This window comes from Aphelocoma coerulescens, chromosome 1 (genome assembly GCF_041296385.1).
Source record: "Aphelocoma coerulescens isolate FSJ_1873_10779 chromosome 1, UR_Acoe_1.0, whole genome shotgun sequence".
In the NCBI taxonomy this organism is placed as follows: domain Eukaryota; kingdom Metazoa; phylum Chordata; class Aves; order Passeriformes; family Corvidae; genus Aphelocoma; species Aphelocoma coerulescens.
Window position 1 is genome coordinate 100,930,876 of NC_091013.1, and position 23,880 is coordinate 100,954,755.

General features: G+C 37.7%; 2 protein-coding genes across 5 annotated transcripts in view; one reads left to right on the forward strand and one right to left on the reverse strand.

The window, feature by feature from the left end:
* CMSS1 (cms1 ribosomal small subunit homolog) overlaps window positions 1-23,880 on the reverse strand; it is a 225,670-nt gene that overhangs the window by 185,970 nt on the left and 15,820 nt on the right. The window lies entirely within an intron of this gene.
* FILIP1L (filamin A interacting protein 1 like) lies at window positions 1,180-20,741 on the forward strand. Its single transcript, XM_069021371.1, has 2 exons — window positions 1,180-1,307; window positions 17,637-20,741. Exon 2 carries the CDS (start codon window positions 17,752-17,754, stop codon window positions 20,392-20,394), a length of 2,643 nt encoding a protein of 880 aa, XP_068877472.1. The 5' UTR covers window positions 1,180-1,307; window positions 17,637-17,751; the 3' UTR covers window positions 20,395-20,741.

Consider the following 23,880-nt stretch of genomic DNA (forward strand, 5'->3'; position numbering starts at 1 on the left):
TTAAATGCTGCAAATAAATTAATTGTGGATGCACCTACTTTAACACCCTACACTTTAATAGCCTTTCAACGGGCTAATTTACCCATCAACATAAAAGGAGTTTATTTCACTGACTCCCGTTAACCCTTAGTGGATTTTCAGTAACAAATTTTGTGCCTATTTCCAGTATTTCTTCCTTCTCTCCTCAATGTTTATTCAGGGTGTACACTAAAGAATGGGGAATACAAGAGATACATTTTAAGTTCTTCAATCTAAATCCTACTTTTTGGCTTTCTGCCTCTTTCCTAAATATTAAAACAAACGACTCATTTCTTTAAGACCTTCTTACTAAAAATAGTTGGTTGGACTGCTTAATTGTGTTAGCTGAAACACAAACATATGAAAAAGGAAAGGGGTTGGTAGAAAAAACATTGAAGAGAAAAAAAAATCAGATTTCATCTGGCCTTCCCATCATCACTTAAGAGAATTGTTTAGTAGTTACATCATCAGGAAATAAAATACTATCCTCCAAGGACCCCGACTCTTTACAGAAGAAAAAAAAAAAAGGAAGGCTCAAAGTTCATATCCCCCTCAGAGGAGTTCGGCTAAAGTCACATTTTCTGTCATATTGGAGAAAAAAAAAAAAAAAAAAAAAAAAAAAAAAGGAAAGGAAAACATTAAAAGGTCCCTTAGAACAACTAATTAAAAAAGGTTACTTGGAATTCAGTTTTTCCGTTTTCAAACTCTAGGCTGCGGGACTAAGTGGAAAACATTGTACCTATTCAGTAACAATTTCTAACGACTTTATTATCAGTGCTAGAGGGGAACTGCCCTAACCCAAACCTTCCGCACATTCTTCTTGGCCCTGAGCTGGTGGACGAACGCAGCGTTTCACACAGCGCTGGGCACAGCCGGAGCCAGCACCCGGGGCCAAGCCCAGGGCGGGCAGAGCTGCCCAGAGGGGAACGAGCTGCCCAGAGGGGAACGAGCTGCCCAGGGCCGGCCGAGCTGCCCAGAGGGGAACGAGCTGCCCAGAGGCGGACGAGCTGCCCAGGGCCGGCCGAGCTGCCCAGGGCCGGCCGAGGTCTCCAGCGCCGAGCCGCCCAGGCTGCGGCCGCCGGCGGAGAGCACCGGGCAGCCCGGCGGGGCTGCACCGCGCCTTATATGGCAAGGCGCTGACGTAATGCTGCATAGGCTCGGGCGGCCGCGCGCCCATCCCTCATTGTTTAGCGGGAGCGCTGGAATGCTCGCAGCCCCGATGCCACCGCGCAGCGCCCGCGCCGTGCAGCACCAGCTCACCCGGGAGTGCTATAGCCCGCCAGCGCAAGGTAAGGCAGAGGGTGGGAAGCAAGCTTCTTCTGGCAAGCACTGGCGCTTCTGGCTTTTTCCTATCGAGATACTTTTTTTTTTTTTTTAAAAGTCACTTCCAAAAAAAAAAAAAAGAGGGATGAGGACTGAGAAACAATGAAAGACCCCAAAATAGCACCAGGAGATCTAGAAGATGTCTGGTTAGTCATATATAGGGTGACTATTTCAAGCGTTAAAAACTGCCTTTAAAACAATTCCTAGAGGCAACAGATGAGGAATTAACGCAACATTAAAGAAAAGGAGAGAGTTATGAATTACACACACTTTCCAAATGGTCGGATAAAATCATAACTGCATTTAAAGCTGTGGAAGGAGTCCAACAGTATTGTAATATATTAGGTAGAGCTACTGCCTCTCTTTCTGCTGCATTTACATGCATATGCTATGTATTAGTCGACATGTACGCACACATGTCTCTAAGCATTTACTATACTTTTGAACAACTTCTCCGGTAGTTTACAGAGCGATGTGTAAATTGCCACAAACATTACTTTGCAATAAGATTATGCTATGTCTGAAAGAGAGAATTGCAACTAGTTTAATTACTAACAAACTTTTCAACTCCTACACACTGCTTCCCTCTTCTGTGTCTTGCGTGCAAGTGTCAAATCACAAGAGGGCAGAACTGTCAGATTTTGATAAAAAAAACTTTAAATCCTGGTCTAACACACGATGATTGTGAGAATCAGAGAACACACTGCTCTCTTCAAGGCTTATTCTGCAAGATGCTCAACAGTATTGCAGTTATTAACTCCAGAAAACAGGGAGTGAAAAACAGCTCTGACAAGGCACAAAGCACCTTGAAAGATTAGACTTCAGTGTGTTTATAACTCACACCTGCTTAGTATGCAAAATTACACTGTCCTCTCCGTTAATTAAGGGCCAAACCCTGTCAAATCCTTGTTTATAGGAACTGCAATTAAGTCAATTGTACTGTCCTACTTGCAAATTGGAACTACTGAGCACTGCTCTTCAGAGTCCTCTGTGTAATTTAAAATGTCAGAAAAGTTAGACCTTAAGACCTTTAAACTCAAACTCTTCTTACAGGTAAAACACGTTTTTGTGGTATGTTTTCCTTTTCCTTAATACAAAATTAAATCAGCATGAAATTTTAGGAGAGAAGTAAAGGTCCTTCTTCCCTTTATTTGATGTTTTAAATCCTGCAAAATCCTTGTTCACGTCTATATTTAGGAAAAATCAAAGCTGATAAAAACATATGCATTGTTGTAGTATCATGCATACATGGATTTAGAGGCTAAGCCAAAATATCATGTGTGAACTTTTTCATAACTTCTTTTGGCTTTAAACATGGAGAAAATATGAAGCAGTTATTTTCAACATGCTTCTAAAAATGTAAATATAAAAAGACATTTCATTTCAAAGATAATTCAAGTACTTGTGTATTATGAACCTCGGCAATTAGATAAAAGTCACATCCATGTTTCCAACATAATCTCTTCTGTAACAAGCAAAATTTATACCTCTGTTGGCGAGAGAATCAGGGAAGAGGGCACTGTATGGTATATATAGAAAGAAAAGAATCCTAGCAACCAGAACAAATGTAATTTCATAGTAGAAAAACAATACCCCATATCAGTATCCTGAGCCCCTTCTTCTCGCTATTCTGTCATATCTGCAGAGTCCTGGCAGTTTTAAAATGATTACTTAGTCTTCTAAATATCCAGTGTCAAGTTATAAAGTCAAAATCTTAGCTGCGTTATGAGCAGATGTGTTAGGAACCAAAGTTAAGTAACAGCCCTCAAAAGGTGTCTAAGTAGAAAGGATAAACTGAAGAAGTCGAAAGACTACAATATGACAAAGAAAAAATATTAACAGGAATGCTACATATGCAATATATTCAGTAAAAGCAGTAAGCAGAAAAAGAAGAAAGTGTCCCCATAGGTAAGAGAATGGGGCTGCTCCAAATCCAACAAAGAAGGGTAACTTCTATCACTGATTACTGCTTTAACAGTATCTAAAGTACCATCTGTACTGTGAATACTGCTAGCCTAATACAAATCATAGCATCTATGAAAAGTCAGAACTCTATTTCTCATTGTCCGTCTTCCTTAGATTAAAAGGAAAAAAACCCCACACTCTTCACTTAATACTTACAGGACCAATTTTACTCTCATTTATACTGGTAAAACTCCAAAATAATTAGACAGAGGTGTAATGATTACACCTCTCTCACTGCTGTTCCCCCCCCCCCCCCCCCGTATTACGCTCCTTTGTTATATCAGATTTCTTAACATGTATTGGGTATTAACTGATAGGTATTCTTAATTTTAAGTGATTAAAACACTAGCATCTGTTCATTTAAAGGAGACAGTGAAAGAAAATAATCATCACGTAACTCTGTTTTAAACAATTGTATTTCTTCATCTAAATTTCTTTTTACAGTAATTTTTCACAACATCTAATGTGAAAACATTTTAAGAACAAATATATCCTCCAGAAATGAAAGTCAACTTCCTATCAAACTGCATTGACCCTTTGTTCCTTTCCCGTCACTTCCCTTTCCTCCACTGACAAACCTGCTGACAGCACTTTTTAGAGATTTGATCCAGAAGACAAGGGATCTAACTTAACCTTAGTTTCTGTTCCTCATCACTATTAGTAAAATCAAATTATTTCTTGATTTGTGATGAGCAACAGCATTTTCATAGTATTTACGTAATAGTACGATGAATTACCAAATTTACCCTTGTCATAGGATTAAAAAAAAAAAGCCTGGTTTTACTCCCAGTGAGTTTCCCCTCTGTGGCAGATCTTAAAAGACTCTTCTTCAGGAAAAATTCTTTACCACACATAGTTTAGCATGGGCAAGTAAACAACTCCAGCTCCTCTGGACCTTTCCTACAAGGAGCTGTTCTCAAATCCTGGGTGTGGTACTACCTAAATACAGTTCATTAAAAAAAGCAATTAAAATATTTAAGTCAGAGAATCCTAAGGAGTTTACAATGTAGGAAAATATATCTTTAAAAACCATTGTACAAAACTGTAGTTCTGTCTCATTAACAGTTTCCTTCAACACTTTATCTTGTTACCAAGCTGATTTGAACTTAGAAATTATGTCTTATCAATAATTTTTAATTGCTTAGGGTTTTTCTTTCATACTGAATGGATTCTGCCATGGCACCCTTAGGGTTTAGGTTGAGCTTTCTGATGTAGTTGAAACCTTGATTAGTTCAACCATTCATTTAACTGTATTACTCGGCTCCAAGAAGGTAAAACTCGCTGCTGAAAAATCCTAAATATAGTGCCCAGTCTTGTGATTTAAGTGAAGTAATGGACAGTTTGACTTCTAACACCTCTCAGTACATTATGCTGATTTTGAGGTTTGCTGTGTTTTCTGGCAGCAAGACAAAAATCACTTTGATTGCATGTCCAGTGCACCATGTTCCTGAAGTTCTGTAGCTGCACTCACACCGATGCACCAATGGAGCACTCTCAGGCAGCCAGAGCTCACTTCTCCAGAGTGTTCACAATTTCTAGCATAATGTATTTGAAGATTTTCTGAGGCAGTGTGTGGCTGCCAGTTAAAAACACTACAAAAAACACCTCCCAAAGCAACTGTTCCTCACCAGAGCTGATGTGACTGTGAAGAGGTGAATGCTCATGCAAACAGTGAATGTTGGCTGAACACCCAGCAACATCATTGTATAACCCTCCTTTAACAGCAGTATGGAAATATTGGGGGTGAAAGTTCAACCCAACCTTGCTAGGTAACATTTCCACACAACTCAAAACCATAACCTTGCACATTCAAGCTGATAAATGCATGTACTTTCTGCCTGTTGCAAAAGTCACCCCTGCTGCTGCAGCTCATGGTGCAGGTGACGATGGCGTAACACAGCTGCTCGGCTTCAGCCTCAAGCTGGGCAGGTGACCACCAGAGACTGGCTGCTGAAGCAGAGCAGCAGAACTTGAGCCATTCTGCTTCACGCTGCATGCTCAAAGACACTGAGCAACCAGGGCCCACAACCACTTAACTGCTCATGCCCAAACTTCCCAAACCTTTATAGATGTACGTCAGGTAGGGTACACAAAGCTCTAGTGAACGTGACTGAAAATGTGGATGGGGAAAAACCCACTCTCGACAAGAAATACACTCATTTGCATACATGTCAGGGATGTGAAACAATACATCAGACTTCATTATCCTTTACAGATTTCCAAAGGCCTGGGAAGGAACACAACAATTGCACTTAAATGATGCAGAGAGTTCTTAAAAGCTGTCTTAAACCTAATACTCAAAGCATTTTCTTTCAAATTCATTGCAGTTGCAGACAGCTGATTTAAAACTTTGTCTTTTTTTATTAGAGACACAAAGCTTATCTAGTGTTTGCATAGCAACTATCGTGATGACAGAGTAAGAGAATGAGGAAAAATTTTTAGAAATGAAGCAGCATGATGCTACTACCATAAAAAAACCACATAAAACTGGCTGCTTAAAACTGGAAAGTAATACACTCATAAAACTCACATTTTAATTACACATTGAATTCTAGCACATGGCCAAAACTATCTAAGAGTTAAGTTTAAGCTGACTGAATTCTGTCAACTTTCAATGGATTTAATGTATTTTTTTTGTACAATTTCTACAGTTTTCAGTCATTAAGTCTAATTATGAAGAAAATTAGGAAATTTTATCACATGTAAGTTTGGCCTACCTGAAACTAATGTCACCCATCACATTCCCAAACATGATTCTATTCTGCTTAGCCACAAACAGGTTTCTGAGAAGAAGCTTAATGCCACAGTTGTTTTTGTTTTCTACTTCAAAATGCTACTCCCTGGTCAAGCACATTCTACATCTCAGTAGAGCCATTCTGTTACAGATCCATACCAAGAAAAAGGAAAGTGATTTATATTGGTTACTTGAACCTGAGGGTGTAACAACTTCACATTTGGGGCAGCCAATCCTAAACTAAATATCTGAAATCCAGTATTGAACACACTAACTTGGATGTAGGGAGGTGTTAAAAAAAAAAGAGCAATGCTCAAGTATTAATGCTTAAAGCTGAAACATTTTTCTTAACTTGCAAAATACCACTATATACTCTTTCATGTAAAGAGAAAAGTCTTTTAACTAGCAGCCCATTATCATACCCAAACTAAATACTGAATTGCCTTACATGAAAAGGCCACCGTGAACCTTGGCAGCCCTAAAACCTCTAAAATCTGTGTTTCTGAAGGCTTACCTAATATATAAATGGGCATGTCCATTTGTATGCACATGAGTAAGCAGAGCAGGGCAATAAAAGCCTCTGCAGCAAGTCAGCAAGTACAGCTTCACTACAGGCCAATTCCAGATGACAAATAGCTGCCTACAAGGGCGGTGCAGGGATGACACCAACCAGTGCAGAACACTTAGGCTTGTGCTGGGAGATGTACACATTGGTTCCCTTTTGGGAAAGCAGCAGACAACAGCTGACAGGAACAGTCAAGCTTACATACTTTGCTAACCCATATAAAGGAGGAGGGAAGAAAATGTAACCCGGTATACCAAAGGAGAAGCCACTTTGGAAAGGGTCTGCTTGTCCCTGCTGTGTTCCCACCCACCACTTTGAGCTCTACAGGATTACTGTCATCTCAGTAGATAGCGAAGTTTCCCTATTTCAGTCAGGATTAACCAGGTGTGAAGAATCAGAAATTGACACTGGTAACCTTTTTTAACTTCTAAATGACACACTCCTATATCTAGATTAAAGCAGTTAACTAAACAACTTGCAAGTTCTGTCTAGAGATAACTCTTATTTTCAGCATTTGAAGCCACATTATAAATTAATGATAAAAGCTAAAATGTATTACATCAGAAACATACTGTACATGAAAGCATGCTACAGCTCCTCCATTTTCAGTGACATCTGAAACAAGAAACTATAACCTGAATACCACAGACCATCAGCCAAGAGGCAAGAAAAGAGATCAAGTAGGGCATGTAGCGAAACGTCACATAACGATACTGAGTTATAAATCAATTTGGGCTACACTAACAAGGCACAGAATGTTCAACTGAATTCACAGTTCCTTAAAGAACAAGGAACACAAAGTCTTCATATGAAGGGACAAGGGAAGCATATATGCACGTGACCCTCCTCTTTCCTAAAAAAGCCTTTTCGTAAGACAGTTTCTGAAAGGCAAAGAACACTGGAAAACAACTAAAGATGGAAAAAGTAAGTATCTCTCTTGGCTTTAGGAAGACTACTCAGACCAATTTTAGAAGAGTTTAAGAAATCATTGATCACAGAAATGCTAGAACTAGTTAAATCCACTTTTTTCATCCCAACCCAAATTTAGGGTTTTTTCCCTAGGAAATAGTGAAACATTTTACAAAGCAAGCAAGTTACTCCAGCTGCTGAACACACGTGCAAGTAGCTAAAAAAACCAAAACACCACAACCACCCTAAACACTGTTATTGGCACTCTGAGTAGACATACGACAAAAGGATCAAATTTCTTTTACTCTCAAGCAAGGTATTTGATCTTTAATACAGTGAACAACCAAGGCTGCACAAAAATGGAAAAATCTTACTTTAACACATCATAATCAACAGATCTGAGAGTAAAAGATGTTCTTCAGTTAAACAATTCATCACAGGTGAAGAAGCTACTTAAACTATCATTTGCTATTGAACTATGTGAATTAAATCTGTGAAGTAATTCTTGGTTAGAACTATAACCACTAAAAAAATTCTCAAGAGTACCATCTTTAGGTCTCCAAGGTAGCTTCCTGTCCTGCAGTCTAAAACAATGTGTTAGTCCTCTTTGAAGAGGATCAGTTTGGAGAAACCACGTAAACTCAAATGCTGAACAAGAGCACCTTTGCTCAGGATTAATATGCTTTAGACAAAACATGCATTGACTTTGCACCTTTAGATAATTCACCAAGTGCTCCCAGGTCTGTGTGGCCAGAGGCCTACAAGGAGAAGAGAAAATACAACTTCCAAACATTTAGCGGGTTTAGAACAGATAGCAAGAAAATGAATTATCTCCCAGGTCACTAAGTCACCAGAGCTATAGAAGTTCAATACCTAGAACTGTACCCAGAAGCAATTTGTAATGCATCAGAAATAGTTCCCATACAATTTCCAAAGGTCACGGAGTGCAAACGAGGAAACTAGCAGGAGTCTTCATCACTTGTAGCTTCAAAGCCACGTTTAGCCAGTTAACCCTGCCACAATGCATTCCTACCATCTCTCTCACCTGTATCTCCAAAATGAAGTGCTGGCCAAGTCTTAGAGAAAATGGACACCCTCACGTTATCAGGTCTATGGGGAAAAGGTGCATATTTAGCTTCAAAATGAAACTTCAAAATGAAAAAAAATTTAATATTAACACGGTTGCTGTTAACATTATTACTTACAGTCTTGGCTACCAGAAAAAGTTGCAACTTTTTAGCAAACCTGATAAAAGCCTCAACTGCATGGCTTCATGCAACCTAGCATCAAGGAGAATTTAAATACCTCAAGCTAAATTTGTAGTAACAATTAAGATTTATGTTTTCTGACAAAAAAGAAGGAACAGGGTACCACCCAAGCCCAGTTTCAAACATTCAGAGTTTATTAAAAACATACACAGAGCTACTTCAGGAAATAAGCACACCAAAAAAAGGGCTTCCTTTTGTCTTAGGTTGTATGTATATAACAAATGTTTTATGGATATTAACAGAACAGAACCCTCAAAAAGTCATGGAATTTGAATCCTCCTGCAAAGCAGTGACACCACCTATATAATTGCTGAGGAATGTTTGTCTAATTGTTTATAACCAGGCTCATTCCTCCAAATAATGGCAAACTCTCAGTCTTCCCTGACAGTCCCATTCAGCACTATCTGTATTTACCGTGTTTAATCTATGTGGTTTAAATCACAATTTCAGCACATAAATTCTTGTCTTGTACACTGAGCATGAAGAGTGCATAATAAAGTTTGCAGACAAGTTCCACCTGTCTAGAAGCAAGTGGCCACTGAGCAGCTTATCCAGGGCTGGCAGCATGAGTAGGATGCCTTCAGTTCAAAAGACTGAGTGTGCATGGCAGTATGGAAAATTCTGAATTTTACCACTGCTGATGACTGATAATATAAGGCCATGGTTAGCATAAGAGATAGGCACTGTGCCTACTCTGCCCGTTGATGAAAATGCAGCCCCAAACATTTATTTTTATATAAAATGTGCGTTAAAATTGTTTTAGAGAACATCCAGTTCCTGTAAATGTTATGGGAAAATGACATTTACGACTAACCAGTCTCCTCTGTGTAACATGATGTGTTATTGTTGGCTGAGTGCCATTTTCTGTCATACCAAAAATATTAACTAATTGATGTTACAAAAAAGTTTCTGTAGAGTTGGATCCTTGGACAATTATGCCCAATTCTGGTCAAAATAGCAGCACCAGCACTGCCTCAGGTGAATCAGATACTAGAACAGCACCTATTTTCCCATCTGCACCCCCCCCTAAAAACATTCCATTAAAGAGGTCCACCTTGAACCTACACACTGTGATGTTACATACAGAATAATTTTTTTTAAAAATCACAGGATTTATCTATAGAAATTGCTTAAAGAAAACTCAGACTGTTCTCTTAATATAAGACAGTATCATTAAATTAAAGTGTAAAAATATGGCATAAGGGTTACAAAACTGACACTGAGCTGAAGCAACTGACTCCTTCAGAGAATCAGAACTTCTGCAAACTCCTCAATCAACTGAAGGATGCAGAGTAAATAGCCAAGACAAAAACCTCCAAATATTACTCTTCCATCAATAGTAAACACAGCATGGCAGTGATAGCAAAGAAGCATTTGCCTTACACAAACCAAACACACATGGCTGGGATCATCACTGCTAGTAGCAGCCTGACCAGAACTATCCATAACTTGGGCAAGCTGCACTCCCTCGTTTGTGCCTTATCTTTCCATGGGGAGTGGGGTGAAGACAGGCAGGGCTCCAAAAGACAGTTTTCAGGAGCTAAGCTAACTCCTGTAAGAGTTCTTCCCGTGGTAAATCCCAGCAGGAGGCTGCAATGGTATGGATTCCTAGTACTGACACTCCAAACAGAAACTGCAAACCCATCCACCTGCCCACAGGGTGGATTAAGCCTTGTCCTGTTCATCTCTGCGGTAGTGAGTGTTTTACAACACTGGTGATTTTAAAAACAGCTCAGTAACTGTGGTCAAGCAATAGTGTTCCATCAGGAATAATGCTTAAAGTATACACTTAAAACAAAATTCAGGTTCATAAAGACACATGATTTCTCCCATCAATTGAACTTGTTAGCATGTAACATCAAATATCAAATGCAATAATTTTAATGATGCTGTTGTTTAAAAATCACAAATTATAAAAAGCAGTAGCTGTGTTGGTTTATTTTGTGTAATTACTGCACTTAAAACCTATTTGGATTAGTAATTCTCAAAATCTATTAGAGTCAGTTAACACTGCTTTTCCATTTTAATAAATCTGAGGATCAGGCACAAATTTCACTTGCTAAAGACAAGACAGAAGCAGGACCTGGATTAGTAACTGAAAAGTTCTGCCTCAATCTTGTTGCTTTGACCCCTATACCACATCTCTTGTGGCTCATCTTTCCATTTCCTTCAGAAAGCTTTCCATCTGCAAAACTATAATTTGCTGGCTGACGCAAATTTGAAGAGTTCCAAATTCTGGTGTTCCATCTGAAATTACTGGTTTTATTTCTGATTTTACACACAGTGTGGTGGGAGACGCTGAGAGAGATAGGGGAGGAAGGGGAAGGTGGTGAATATGCACTATGGTGACATAAAAAAAATCCTGAATTACTACCTAACAAAACCCAAGTGCTACTCCCGTGAGCTGGTTACCTTACTGAGGTATTTAGATTCAGAACAGAAGAGAATTAAGTCAAGCTGCATTCATAATCATATGGCATTGAAATGCCAACAGTAGTAGATACCTTCAAAGAATACCTGAAATAGCTGTTAAATCTAGAAAGAGGGAAGAAGAAAGCAGAGGGCATCTCAAAAGCAGTGACACATCAGAGTCCAGCTCACAATTCATTGTGCCATGTTTTCTAATAAGCTGAACGCTGGGATCCAGAGTTTTTAAGGCTAACTTCAAGTAAAGCTCATTAATATTGTGATCTTCTCAGGTTCGTGTTAACTTAAAATTTAAAAGGCTAAGCAGTCAAGTCAAAAAAAAAACGAAATCAAAAACCTGCCAACAATTTAATAGGACAGCATCTTCTTCACTCCCACCTGAAAAATCCCACTCCCACCTCCCTATCATAATCTCAGGCTCTGCAGATGGCTGCCATTACAAGATTAGAAAGGAACATCAGAATTAATAATTACCACATTGACATTCAAATCTTTACTGCCACAGAAAGCATTAATGCTTTTTACACAAGACTGATGTTTTGATAGGTGACTTCCAAGAACATCTAGATACAGAAAGAATGTAATTCAAGATAGAAATTTTTTTTCTTAAACAGACATTTCATAATAAAACTGAATTTTAGTGCTGAAGCAAAATTACTCAAACTGGAAGTTAATCCAGTCTTAAATCTTAAATTGCCCAATATAAATTTGCTGAAAGTTTCTCACACCATTTACTGTCACCAAATTTACCCAGGATTTCATAACATGTATGAGTGCAAATGTCCCTATATCACCAGTAAGAATTTTCAGCAGCTTAGTAGTTGTGAAATCATGGTCACAAACCTTAGTGTTCCAGAATAATCGATTTTTAAAAGCATATACTGTCTGCATATGTTTACTCAGCATCACAGCTAAATACATCTGGTTATCCATGTGAAATTTTGCCCGTTAACCCAGAACTGGCAATACCATTCATCTCCTATGACTTTTATTAAGACTTGTAAAGCAAGTCAGCATTTTAAGCATCAGATAAAACTGTAATTACTTTGTGACAGTCTATGGAGTAATACGAACCTCACACCCCTCTCATTAAAAGTTCTCATTTTATAAAATAAATTTCCTTATTGGGAAATTTGCCTTACACAGTCTCTTGCAGTCGAGACACCCTTTGTGGAGGTTTGCATCCTAGCATAAACTAATTCTTTGAAATTTACAGATGTAAATTAATGTAATGGAAAACAAATTTTAAAATAAGTATTCACGTTCTGTTGGGAAGTGCTGACTGATTCAGATAAAGCCAGCAGATTACACAACAGCTATGGTATGTTGCTGCTGCTGTAATTTCAAAGGCTTTTGACTTTCTTTATGACAGGGGGAAAAGAAGCATTAATAAAGATAATAGAGAGCCATAAAAAAAGCTTTTTTTATATGTCTTCATAAAAACTGCACATCAATAAATAGAACTGTAGGCAAAGGAAAAGAAAAAAATTTAAAAATGCATAGCCACCCCAAGACCAGAAATACTTTAACAAATCCAAATTTTGTTTCAATGAACTGTGGAAGGCACAGACTGGCTTTCTTACAAAAATAAATATTTAACTGCATTGGTGTCAAAAAATTACAACAACTTGTAAGATTTACCAGAAATGATGAAGCATGTTTCTTCTCTTATTAAAGGCCAGACCATGTCTTACTGCTAACTGGGAAGAGAGCCTCAAAGGAAGAGGCATGACTTCATCCACATTTAAAAGCTTTCAGCTTAAAGCTTTTATTTGCTTTGTACCAGGGAAATTCAAGCATAAGTCCAAAAGCTTTGGAAGCAAGTCTCCCTTGCGTAATAATCTGTAGAACCTCTTGTAAGCCATGTCTTTCATCTGTGGAAGGGTGAAGAGCATGACCTTGTTAAAAATATATATCTTTATGATTAAAAAGAAAAAATCATGGAAATTAAAAACCACAGTCATTTCTGCAGAATGGTCTGATACAGATATTGACAATATATACATTAAAAACTCCACAGCACTTCAGTGAAGGACAAAAGCTGAGCTTTACAAGCCATCATCTATTTCACTTGCATCCTTAGAAGACAGCCTTTTCTAAAGTTACCACTACACCATTGCTTAAACAAACAAACAAAAAATCATCATTTTTATTCTTATTATTCAAAGAATAATGATTCATTCCAGAACAAAATAAAAAAAATTAAAATACAAGAGTGTTGCAGTCTCAGTCTCCCATACTTTCGTTGGTTTCTGTGGAACTCAAAGAAAAAGTCACCCCCTTAGAATCCTGTAAAAACATAAATTAAACAATATCCATGTAACAGAGGTCACCCCAGGAAAATGGAAAGTCCCTCTTAAAGACAAAATGTTATGACATGACACCAGGACAGTGAACTGTTATGGGAGTCTCCACATCTGGTAGAGAATACAGTCATGTTGCCAAACATAATGTAGTGTAGCTGAAGCTATATGCACTTGGAAAAAATGAGGAAAACAAGACAACACAATTGAATGCACGGTGTTAATACCAAGAAACTGTAGCCTGCATACTGAGGGAAACAACTACCGTGAACAGAGGAAAGCTGAGAAATACAGTTTCTTCCAGGAAATAAAGGAGCAGTTAACTGGTATTGCAAATAAGTACAATTTTAAGCCACAATAAAGCAATAATTTATAACAGAAGCTCCCAAGAAAAAGTAATAAGACACTGCCCTGACTCTGTTTAACTACCTATCAGTCATGTTCATAAAAACAATTTCCAATGTCTGTTTTTGCTGGCCGCAATTCAGAAAGGGTTGTTGTAGTCCTGTGAAGTCAACTGCTTAAAGTTGAGAAAGCTTTGTCTAAATGATACACCTACCTTTGCCTAATACAAAATTACATGATCATGAAATTCAGCTGGCAAAGAATAAAAATATTTTATTGGATAGGGGAGCGCCTGTTCTTTTTTTAAAATTATTGTTTATTTAAGCTAACTTTTTTGACCTTTGCATATTTTCAATGAAATTGCTCTATCAAATACTCCGGGTACTGTTCATCAGGCAGACAGTATTTTGGATGAAGTTAACACAAAGTATGTTTACCCTGTCACTAAAGTCACTAAGTGCTATTATCAGTTAAAGCACTTCTTCAATTAAGCCAGGTGACTTCTTAATTTGAATAAAATACATAACCAAGCATTGACCTGCAGAAGTCAGGTTCTGAAAAAAAAGCTGACCAAAATTAAGCTAATTAATTTAAATTAATTAGCAAACAAATAACACTAAAACCCCCAAACATTTTAGGGTTCTCTTCCATTCCTAAGTGCGTATGTGCAGACACAATCACTGTGACCTACTGAACCATGAAACAGGAACTCAGCAGCCAAGGAAAATCTGCAAATATTAACAGACTCCCAGCTGACTTCTTACAATATCAATTTTTACTCTATCCAAGAAATCACCATCTATTCAGCACTGTTAAGGGTATTTTCTATATAGGAATATACAACTAAGCATACAGTTATCAAAAGTATGTGAAAAAACATAATGACACAGTATCAAAAAATATACCATGCTTTATATGTCCCTTTTTTCTTTCTGGAAACACATTAAAATCCTTTAACTCCCACCTGCTGCGCTATGCTCTTAACTTCAGTCAAGTGATTTTATAGAAGTATTTTTAAAAAACAAAATAGTTCTCAGTCATTACAAATATTTGCATGTGAGTCTGTCTGAATCTTAAAACTGTGTTTTATTTTTTGAATGAAGGAATCATTTCTAATTACACAAAGTCTTTTGGCATGACCAAAGAAACAGACTCTCTTGAAAATCCTTATACAACAATCCAAGTACCAGTAATATAGGGACTTTTGTTCAAATAGCCCATGTAACACAGACTTGATCAGACTTGACTTGATTGCCAACCTATTTTATTTATTATTTATGCACAATTATCTTACTTGCATCACAAAATATTTATACAGCATCTCTGTGAAAATTGCAATTGTTTGTTACTATTTGGCCTAAGAGCTTCTTTCCAAAGCAACTTAAGGGGCGTGAGTTGCTGGATCATTACAGTTTCACTTAGCCAGAGAGATATCAACTAGCTAATATGGAAGTGTTGGGTAAGACACTGATTACCTAAGGTATTAATGACCACAGCTAAATTTGCCTTACAAAAATAAATTACAGTGAAGAAAGCTAAAATAAATCAAATGCTAGTAAGTCTAAGTAACTATATTAATATGTCTTAACTTCATGAACACACAAAACCTGAGTTCATTCCAAATGAAATTGTTAGTTGTGCTTCTGTTATGGTTTTATAGCTATGGCAACGGTAAATCATCAATTGAACTTCACTACTAAAGCATTTAGAGACAAGGGTGGGGAGGGAAAAAAGATTTTTACACTAAAAAGAATTAGAACTGAAAGTAGCACTGAAAAGTGGACAAAAGTTTATATACCATGAACACAGTTAAAAGCTGCCTTTGAGATGGTAGAGTCCTCCCCCCATTTATTTGTTCTGTCAACCAGCAGCATTCCTTCAAACTCATTTCACAAACCTCTCCCTCTCCATTTCTACATTTTCATATCTGTTTTCCCCATCATGTTAATTGACTGTTGTAAACAATTTGTGACTGCTTCAAGTCTTTGATGTTTATGGCTACTTCCCATTCTGTTAATTTTTCATACAAAGCATTTCATTACATTCAACATAGTGCAACTTAGGCAGAAAAATAGAAACAGTAGGAACTATGAAGATGTTATAAGAAAATTTTATTGTTATGGATTTCTATACAACATCACCATTAAATCAGACAAGTCTGGTGGACAGTTGAGAATGGCAAGGACTTTCTCTCGCTGTGCAGGAAACTACAATGCTTCCAAAGGGGATGCTGCTGAGGCAGCCTACTGCCCAGGAATATGCCTTCAGTCAGTCAACAGCTAATTAAAAGCTGTGCAAAGGAGGCTGCTATCTAAACTCTTCCTGAACTAAATGGAAGGCTGCAACAGGAACTTGTCAGTGGGAAGCTGTAAAGACTGATCACTTGGACAAGGGCATCACAATAGTGACCATAGACGAATGTGGAACAGGAATCCTAAGTTTCAGCAGCAACTTCCAGACAGCTGTCATCATATTTCAGAGGGGGAAAAAAATAAAGTTCAATGGGTGCTAATGGGTGCTTAAACAGCCCTTTTCTACATGCACAGCCTTGATAACCAAGTAATTTCCTTCACATAATCTACACAACTGAGTCTGTACCATACATATGAACAACATACAAATTCTAGTATTTTAGTACTTCAACCTAGGCTTTTCAGATTTTTGTTTAATACCAGGATATACTTATCTTGGCTGTAGGAAAAATGTAATTGAAAGGAGGCATATGTGCTGGCCAAGCCTTATCATACTTTAGACCAACTCTACAAGCATCTCCTTGGACAAAGAAAAGTCTACAAAAGAACCTAAGAAGTTATTTGGCGGTTTCTTAGGATCTTACACAAACAAACACACAGCCCTATCCCAAGTCTCTTGCAAATTAAGTATGTTGCATCCCAATAAAGACTGAATATTAACATCAACTTGTAAAACTAATTTTGGAAAATCATCATGAAAACCTTCAAGAATCATGTAAAAACAGCATTGCACTTAGGCACATCTACTAATCCAGGCCTAACACACGTTAAGACATTTGGGCTTTGTTAAGTTCAAAAGGCACAACCTGAATACCTGTTTATCTGCTGACTGCATTTGTGTGTGTGTGTGTGTGTGTGTGTGTGTTTGATACCAAGTCACAAGGCCTGCACTTTCACTAAGGACAGACTTACCTAATTTTGCTCTGATGTGCTGCTTAGGAATTCACATTAGGCAGCCTGACTAACTTTCCATTGTGGCTACATGTCCTTCACATACTCAAATGTCCTTAAGGTTTGATCATAAAATATCAGGATGGTTTATAAGTAAAAAAGTTAGGAGATTTATGATGCTGTAAATTACATCTGCCCTTGAGGGCTGCACTGACCTAATTTCTCAAGCATTATAATAATCACATTTCTTAAAAGAAAAAAAGCCCAACACACACAAAAAGCCAAACAAAGCTTGCATGCACATACGTAGCCTCAGCAAAGAGCTGAGAGACGTGCAGTTCCAGTGCAGAATAGTTTTGTTGCACTGATCCCTGTCAAAAATTGAAAATGTAATCAAAGATGCACAATAACTGATGTTGCTAAGTCTAAATGATCATACTGAATTGTTCATTACAAAGAACTTCTGAATAGAAAGTAAGGCCAGTGGGCACTTTCAAATGATGCTGTAAGGAGAGGTCTGCTTGTAGTTACAAGTGGATGTTCATGGACATCTGGCAGAAATGTCATAGTATTTCAAGTGTGTTTTTAAATGCCCACTAAAATGGCTACAAAATACAATATTATTTCCTCCCACAGATTGAAAAAGCTTCTTGAACAAGAAACAGTATATCAGGCAAAAAAAGAAAAAGAAAACAACAAGAAAATAGCTAAACTGAAAGAAGAATTAACTAAACTGAAATCCTTTGCTTTAATGGTGGTGGATGAACAGCAAAGACTCACTGAGCAGTTGAATCAACAAAGTAAAAAAATTCAAGAATTAACCACTTCTACAGAACAAGCACACGAAAAGCTGACTTTTGCTGAAGCAAAAATTCAAGAAGAGAAACAGAGATCCAGCAGGCTGGAAGCTGAACTTCACACCCAGAGCAGTAAGATTTCCCAAGACCAAGAAGCAATGATGGCCAAACTAACCAATGAAGACAGTCAGAATCGCCAGCTCCGGCTAAAATTAACTGCTCTCAGCCGACAAATCGATGAGCTGGAAGAGACCAACAAATCTTTACAAAAAGCCGAAGAAGAACTGCAAGACCTAAGGGACAAGATAAATAAGGGAGAGTGTGGGAATGCCACCCTTATGACTGAAGTAGAAGAACTACGGAAACGACTGCTGGAGATGGAAGGAAAAGATGAAGAGCTCATAAAAATGGAAGATCAGTGCAGAGAACTTAATAGAAAGTTAGAAAAAGAAGCATCACAGAGCAAGAACCTTAAAGGGGAAGTTGATAAACTTAATAAAAGAATTATGGAGCTGGAGAAACTGGAAGATGCTTTCAACAAGAGTAAACAGGAATGTTATTCCCTGAAATGCAACCTAGAAAGAGAAAAAATGTTAACAAAGCAGTTGTCCCATGAGCTGGACGGTTTAAAAGCTAGAGTTGGTGAGCTTGAAGCAATTGAAAGCAAGTTAGAAAAAACTGAGTTTACACTTAAAGAAGATTTAACAAAGCTGAAGAGTCTAACAGTTATGCTTGTGGATGAAAGAAAAACTATGGGTGAAAAAATAAAGCAAACAGAAGAAAAGCTGCAAGCTGTGACTTCTCAGCTCCAGGTGGAGCAAAATAAAGTGATGTCGGTTACAGAAAAGCTGAGGGAGGAAAGTAAAAAGGTACTGAAATCAAAATCTGATGCAGAGGAAAAAATGTCCAGTGTTACAAAAGAAAGAGATGAACTGAAAAACAAACTCAAAGCAGAAGAGGAGAAAGGAAGTGATCTTATTTCCAAAGTGAATATTCTAAGTAAAAGACTTCAGTCTCTGGAAGATGTTGAAAAAGAATTTCTTAAAAATAAACGTAAGGAGAGTACTAAATCTAGCACCTCCTTGCAGCAGGAAAACAACATAATCAAAGAGCTTTCTCAAGAAGTTGAGAGGCTTAAGCAGAAGCTCAAAGAAATGAAGTCCATAGAAGATGATCTTATGAGAACTGAAGATGAATTTGAGTCTCTAGAACGAAAATATGTCAGTGAACGGGACAGAGCCAAGCTCCTATCAGAGGAGCTGGAGGCTGTGAAAATGGAATTGGCAAGGTATAAATTAACAGAAAAGGCAGAGTCCAATCAGGAGCAGCGCCTTTTTAAGAAACTCAAAGAAGAGGAAGCTAAATCGAGTCATCTTTCCAGAGAAGTAGATGCACTGAAAGAGAAAGTTCATGAATATGTGGCAACAGAAGACCTAATCTGTCACCTGCGAGGTGATCACACAGTCTTACAGAGGAAACTCCTCCAGCAAGAAAACAAAAACAGGGAGTTAGCAAGAGAAATGGAAAGCCTCACGAAAGAACTGGAGAGGTACAGATCCTTCAGCAAGAACGTCAGGCCCGGTCTCAATGGAAAGAAAATTTCAGATGTGCAAGTTTTTTCTAAAGAAATCCAAACAGATCCCGCAGACAATGAGCCACCTGATTACAAAACCCTGATGCCTTTAGAGCGAACAGTCATCAATGGGCAGCTCTATGAAGACAGTGACAATGAGGAGGAACAAACAGTGTCTTTCAAAAGCAACTCATCCACCGCAAATGCCGCAAACAAAAAATTATGGATTCCTTGGATGAAGTCCAAAGAGAGCCATCCTCAAAATGGAAAGATACACACAAAGCAAAATGGAAAGTGTGCACAGACCGGAGATCTAGTGCTAAGCCATACACCTGGCCAGCCCCTTCACATAAAAGTGACTCCAGACCATGGACAGAACACAGCAACCCTTGAAATAACCAGTCCTACCACTGAAAGCTCTCACTCCTACACAAGCACAGCAGTTATACCCAACTGTGGCACTCCAAAGCAAAGAATAACCATTATTCAAAATGCCTCCTTAACACCTGTAAAATCAAAAGCAGGAGAAGGTTACATGACCCCAGAGCATGTAATTTCTCCTATTACTATGACTACTTTTGCAAGATCTCAAACTCCTGAATCGTGTGGTTCTTTAACTCCTGAAAGAACAATGTCCCCTTTGGCTTTACCTGGCTCAAGCTCTCAGGAACAAACTCTCTCCTCAGAGCCTTTGGAAATGGGAGCCAAGCATGCTGTTTTTAGAGTATCCCCAGACAGGCAGTCGTCATGGCAGTTTCAGAGATCTAACAGCACAGGATCAAGTGTAATAACTACTGAGGATAACAAAATCCACATTCATTTAGGAAGTCCTTACGTCCAAGCTCTCACCAATTCCAAGCCCATCAGCCCTTGTAATGCAGTGCAAGACAGCAGAACTCCAGCACTAGCCAATGGCCTACCCACTAAGCCCACCAATAAAATCACCAGCAGTATTACAATCACACCAACAGCCACTCCTCTTCCACGGCAATCACAAATTACAGTAAGTAATGTCTATAACTGACCCCCATCCATGCTGACACCCTTACCAGCAACCCATCCTGTTTTTCATCCCAGCAAGAATTATTTGGAACAGCCTCTTTACTTTGGGAAAGATCTGTGCATGAACTATACAACAGCATATGGAACTAACGTTAAGTTTTGCCTGCTTAGTGTTATCAAGTGTGCACTTACTGTATATCTTCTCATTGAAATACAGTTATGTAAAATATTTAGTCTTGCACTTGTATAAATGCATCTTTATGTATTGCCATTTTCAAAATAACTCACATTACTTTTGATTGCAACTTGCCTTGGTAAAATATTTTAACATTACAAAAAACCAGTAAATAATTGATTATTTTCATCATTGCTTGCTGAATATTTTTTGTTTGTTATGTGTGGTTTGTATTTTTCTGCATGTATGGTAGAATTTGAATTAAGCCATAATACTGCCTGCTAACTTCAGATAAGACTTGATTCATTGTCTTCCCTGCTATTTCCCAATTCCTTCTAGCCCTCTCATTTCAGGTAATTATCAGTACATCACACACAAACACACAAAATACTATGTATTGTATAAAACTGTTTGGCTAAAACTCTTTTTAAACCTTCCTGGAAACTTTGCTTTTAAGTGAACCGAGTTCCGAAGCTTGTATCACAAAGTAATTCTCCCCAAACAAGGGGTTTTTTCCAATACAACAGAAAAACTGCAATCATTTAGGTATCCTGTAAAACAATAAACAGCAACATTTACATTTCTAAACAATAATTCAGGAGACCGGATTTACATACAATACTCAAATTTTGTCTAAGCTCCTAGCCATCAGTTTGAGAAACACTATACATCACACAGGTACACTGAAGAAGAAACAAGATTACCAAACTATGGCACACCTTCATGTCATAGACAGACAAAGCTTGGCAGCAGCATTAAGCAGCATTACTAGACCAAGTCTCCAAACATGTAGGCCTCTGGGTCTGGGATAAATAGGAGTGCCATACAGAATGGACAAAGCAGGTTAAGGTATTTCAGTGACAATGACAGTGTTTGTGCCTAGGAAAAGGACAGAAATGTAACCGATTCTGTCCTTTACACATGTGCCAAGCAGTCAAATTTTAATTTCCCAGAAAATACTGCTGGTGGTGGAGCAGCTTCACATACTATGTAAATCAGTCCAGGAGATCTGGAACGCACTTTTAAACTTCTCTTTTTCGCAAAAACTGTACACTCCAAATCTAAATTGTAACAATTGTTCTTATTCTAAAAAGTCAAATGCCCATAAATTTGATACTTTTGGGGGTGATATTATTTAAAAAAATAATTAAAACTGCAACCTCCTTATCAACAAGGAAGTTTGCAAGTAAGCAGAAAGTCCCTACCCACTAAACCCTTATCTTTATTCTGCCTATATTCCCTAGAGAAAAAAAATATTTCTGCGGTATAACTTAGCAACGGATTCAGCAAAGAACTTTGGCCCATGATCTCACATAACAAGGGGACTTCTATCATTTTAAGTCCTTTTGACTGTCAGGAAACTAAATGTTTATAACTGTAGATAATAACTGCTTTTAGAACAGGTTCTACTGAAAAGCAAAGTCCACCACTCATATACACTTTTTCTCAGTAAACAATGGGACGAAAAAATATTAATAATTATATAAGATATGTGATAGAAATGGATATTAACATATGTATTACAATTGGGCAATGGCAAATTCAAAAAAAGAAGTTGTATGTGGACCTTCACAACCCCAACTTATATAACCTGAAGTTACTAGGCTTCATAAAAGGTCCTTCTTCCTTGTTTTGGGTCACTCTATCTCCATGGCTGCACAGGTGAGCTCTAAGACCTGGATCAGAAGGAGTACATTGTCTTATTCTACAAAGCAAACTTTGACTCACACCAACTTCAGCAAAAGTTACTGATGAAGACAGCAGCCAGCACTCAGGCAAGACAAGATTATAAAAATTTTAGAGTGTGCTAATTATACAAACAAGTTACATAATTACATTCAGGTTGCACATTTTTAACTGCAGGGCTCAGTCAAAACCAAAAATCAGTACATTCTCTGCACTTCTGTTCTTTGGGATACTGCATATCCTGCTGATCCATACCTAAGATCTCTGCAGGAACACATTACAAGCATGGTACTGAATAACTGTGTCTGAAGTACCAACTTGCCAGCATACTAACAGACACCAAATTCTCCAAAAATTAAAGGATTAACATGTGTCCTCCAGAGGCACTAATATTTTCTTCAGTTAGACTGAAAAAGCTTGTAGAAAAAAAATTTAGATCTACCTTCAAAAATACACAGAAGTGTGTTGATCATTAACCACCTGGCCATCCATTATAATATCTTATAAATGAAAAGCACAAATGAGGACACAGCAATAATCACACACAGTCCTTTGGACAATTACCAAGCTATTACGAATAAGGACATTCAGTTTTTAAAGCTAAGATTGGAATACAAAACCTAGATGACAGTTCACACCATTTATAAGTATAATCCCTGTCTTAAACTCATAATGATTTATCAATAACTGTCTAATTAACAAAAGACAAAGGAAGCAGCCACTCATGACCATTAACTCCTAAGTAAGAAGCATCAGCACTGCCTGGAAATGAAATTGCTACATTTCCAAAAAACACACCTTGATTAAGGGATTCTTACATTCCCCTACTGATGAAACAACATCAATGTAGATTTAACTGACGTCACAGCAAAATTTTTGTCAGTCATTCCAACACATAAAAAAATCAAATAATTATTTTTGTCTTAAATTAAGATTTGCACAATGAAACAGGTTCATTCTGTTTGAATTCCCAAGAACAACTTCAAAGCTGAGAAAATAAACACCTGCATGTATTTGCTGAGAGCTGAAACTTAATTGTTTAAACAGAAAGTTAGCTGTAATTTTATCATAAAGTAGCAAATAGAAAGCATAGCTTAAGGAATCAAATTATCGATTTACAAATTAACCCTGAGTTGTTCGGATCACCACTCCACATTTCAGAGTACTTCCACTTTGCTGAGTGGGAATATCCACCTACTTCCTTGGCAGACAATAAGAAAACAGAAGGGCAAGGAGAAATTTAAATAACTTATCTGCACATCAATTCAAGCACTCTGAACAAAAACATCAAGCATAATATTAAAATTCAACAAGTAAGGCAGCTTTTCTAGGAATTTCAACTACTCTAAGTGGTAAGTATTGCTGTTAATTTGGAGGCTGAGAAACTTTTGCTTTCAGCAGTTGCTCAAAAGCCTGAAGTCTGACAGGTATGTAGTGATTCATTTAAATGTTACGAGGAAATAAGGTCACATAGTAAGAAGCATATATCAGAGGGATTAAACTGTGAAAGACAGCATAAAAACAGTTTTCAGCAGATCATAATATCAATCCTTCTCTTTTCCAAACCTCTTGGCAAGCATCTCCTCTAAGGCTTAAAAATCTACCTTTTCCCCTTTATGTTTAGTTCCCAGCAAAAGAAAGGGAGAA

Bases quoted from the DNA above. Each gene is read 5' to 3' on its own strand.
- FILIP1L (XM_069021371.1), top strand. From the start codon at position 17,752: ATGGTGGTGGATGAACAGCAAAGACTCACTGAGCAGTTGAATCAACAA.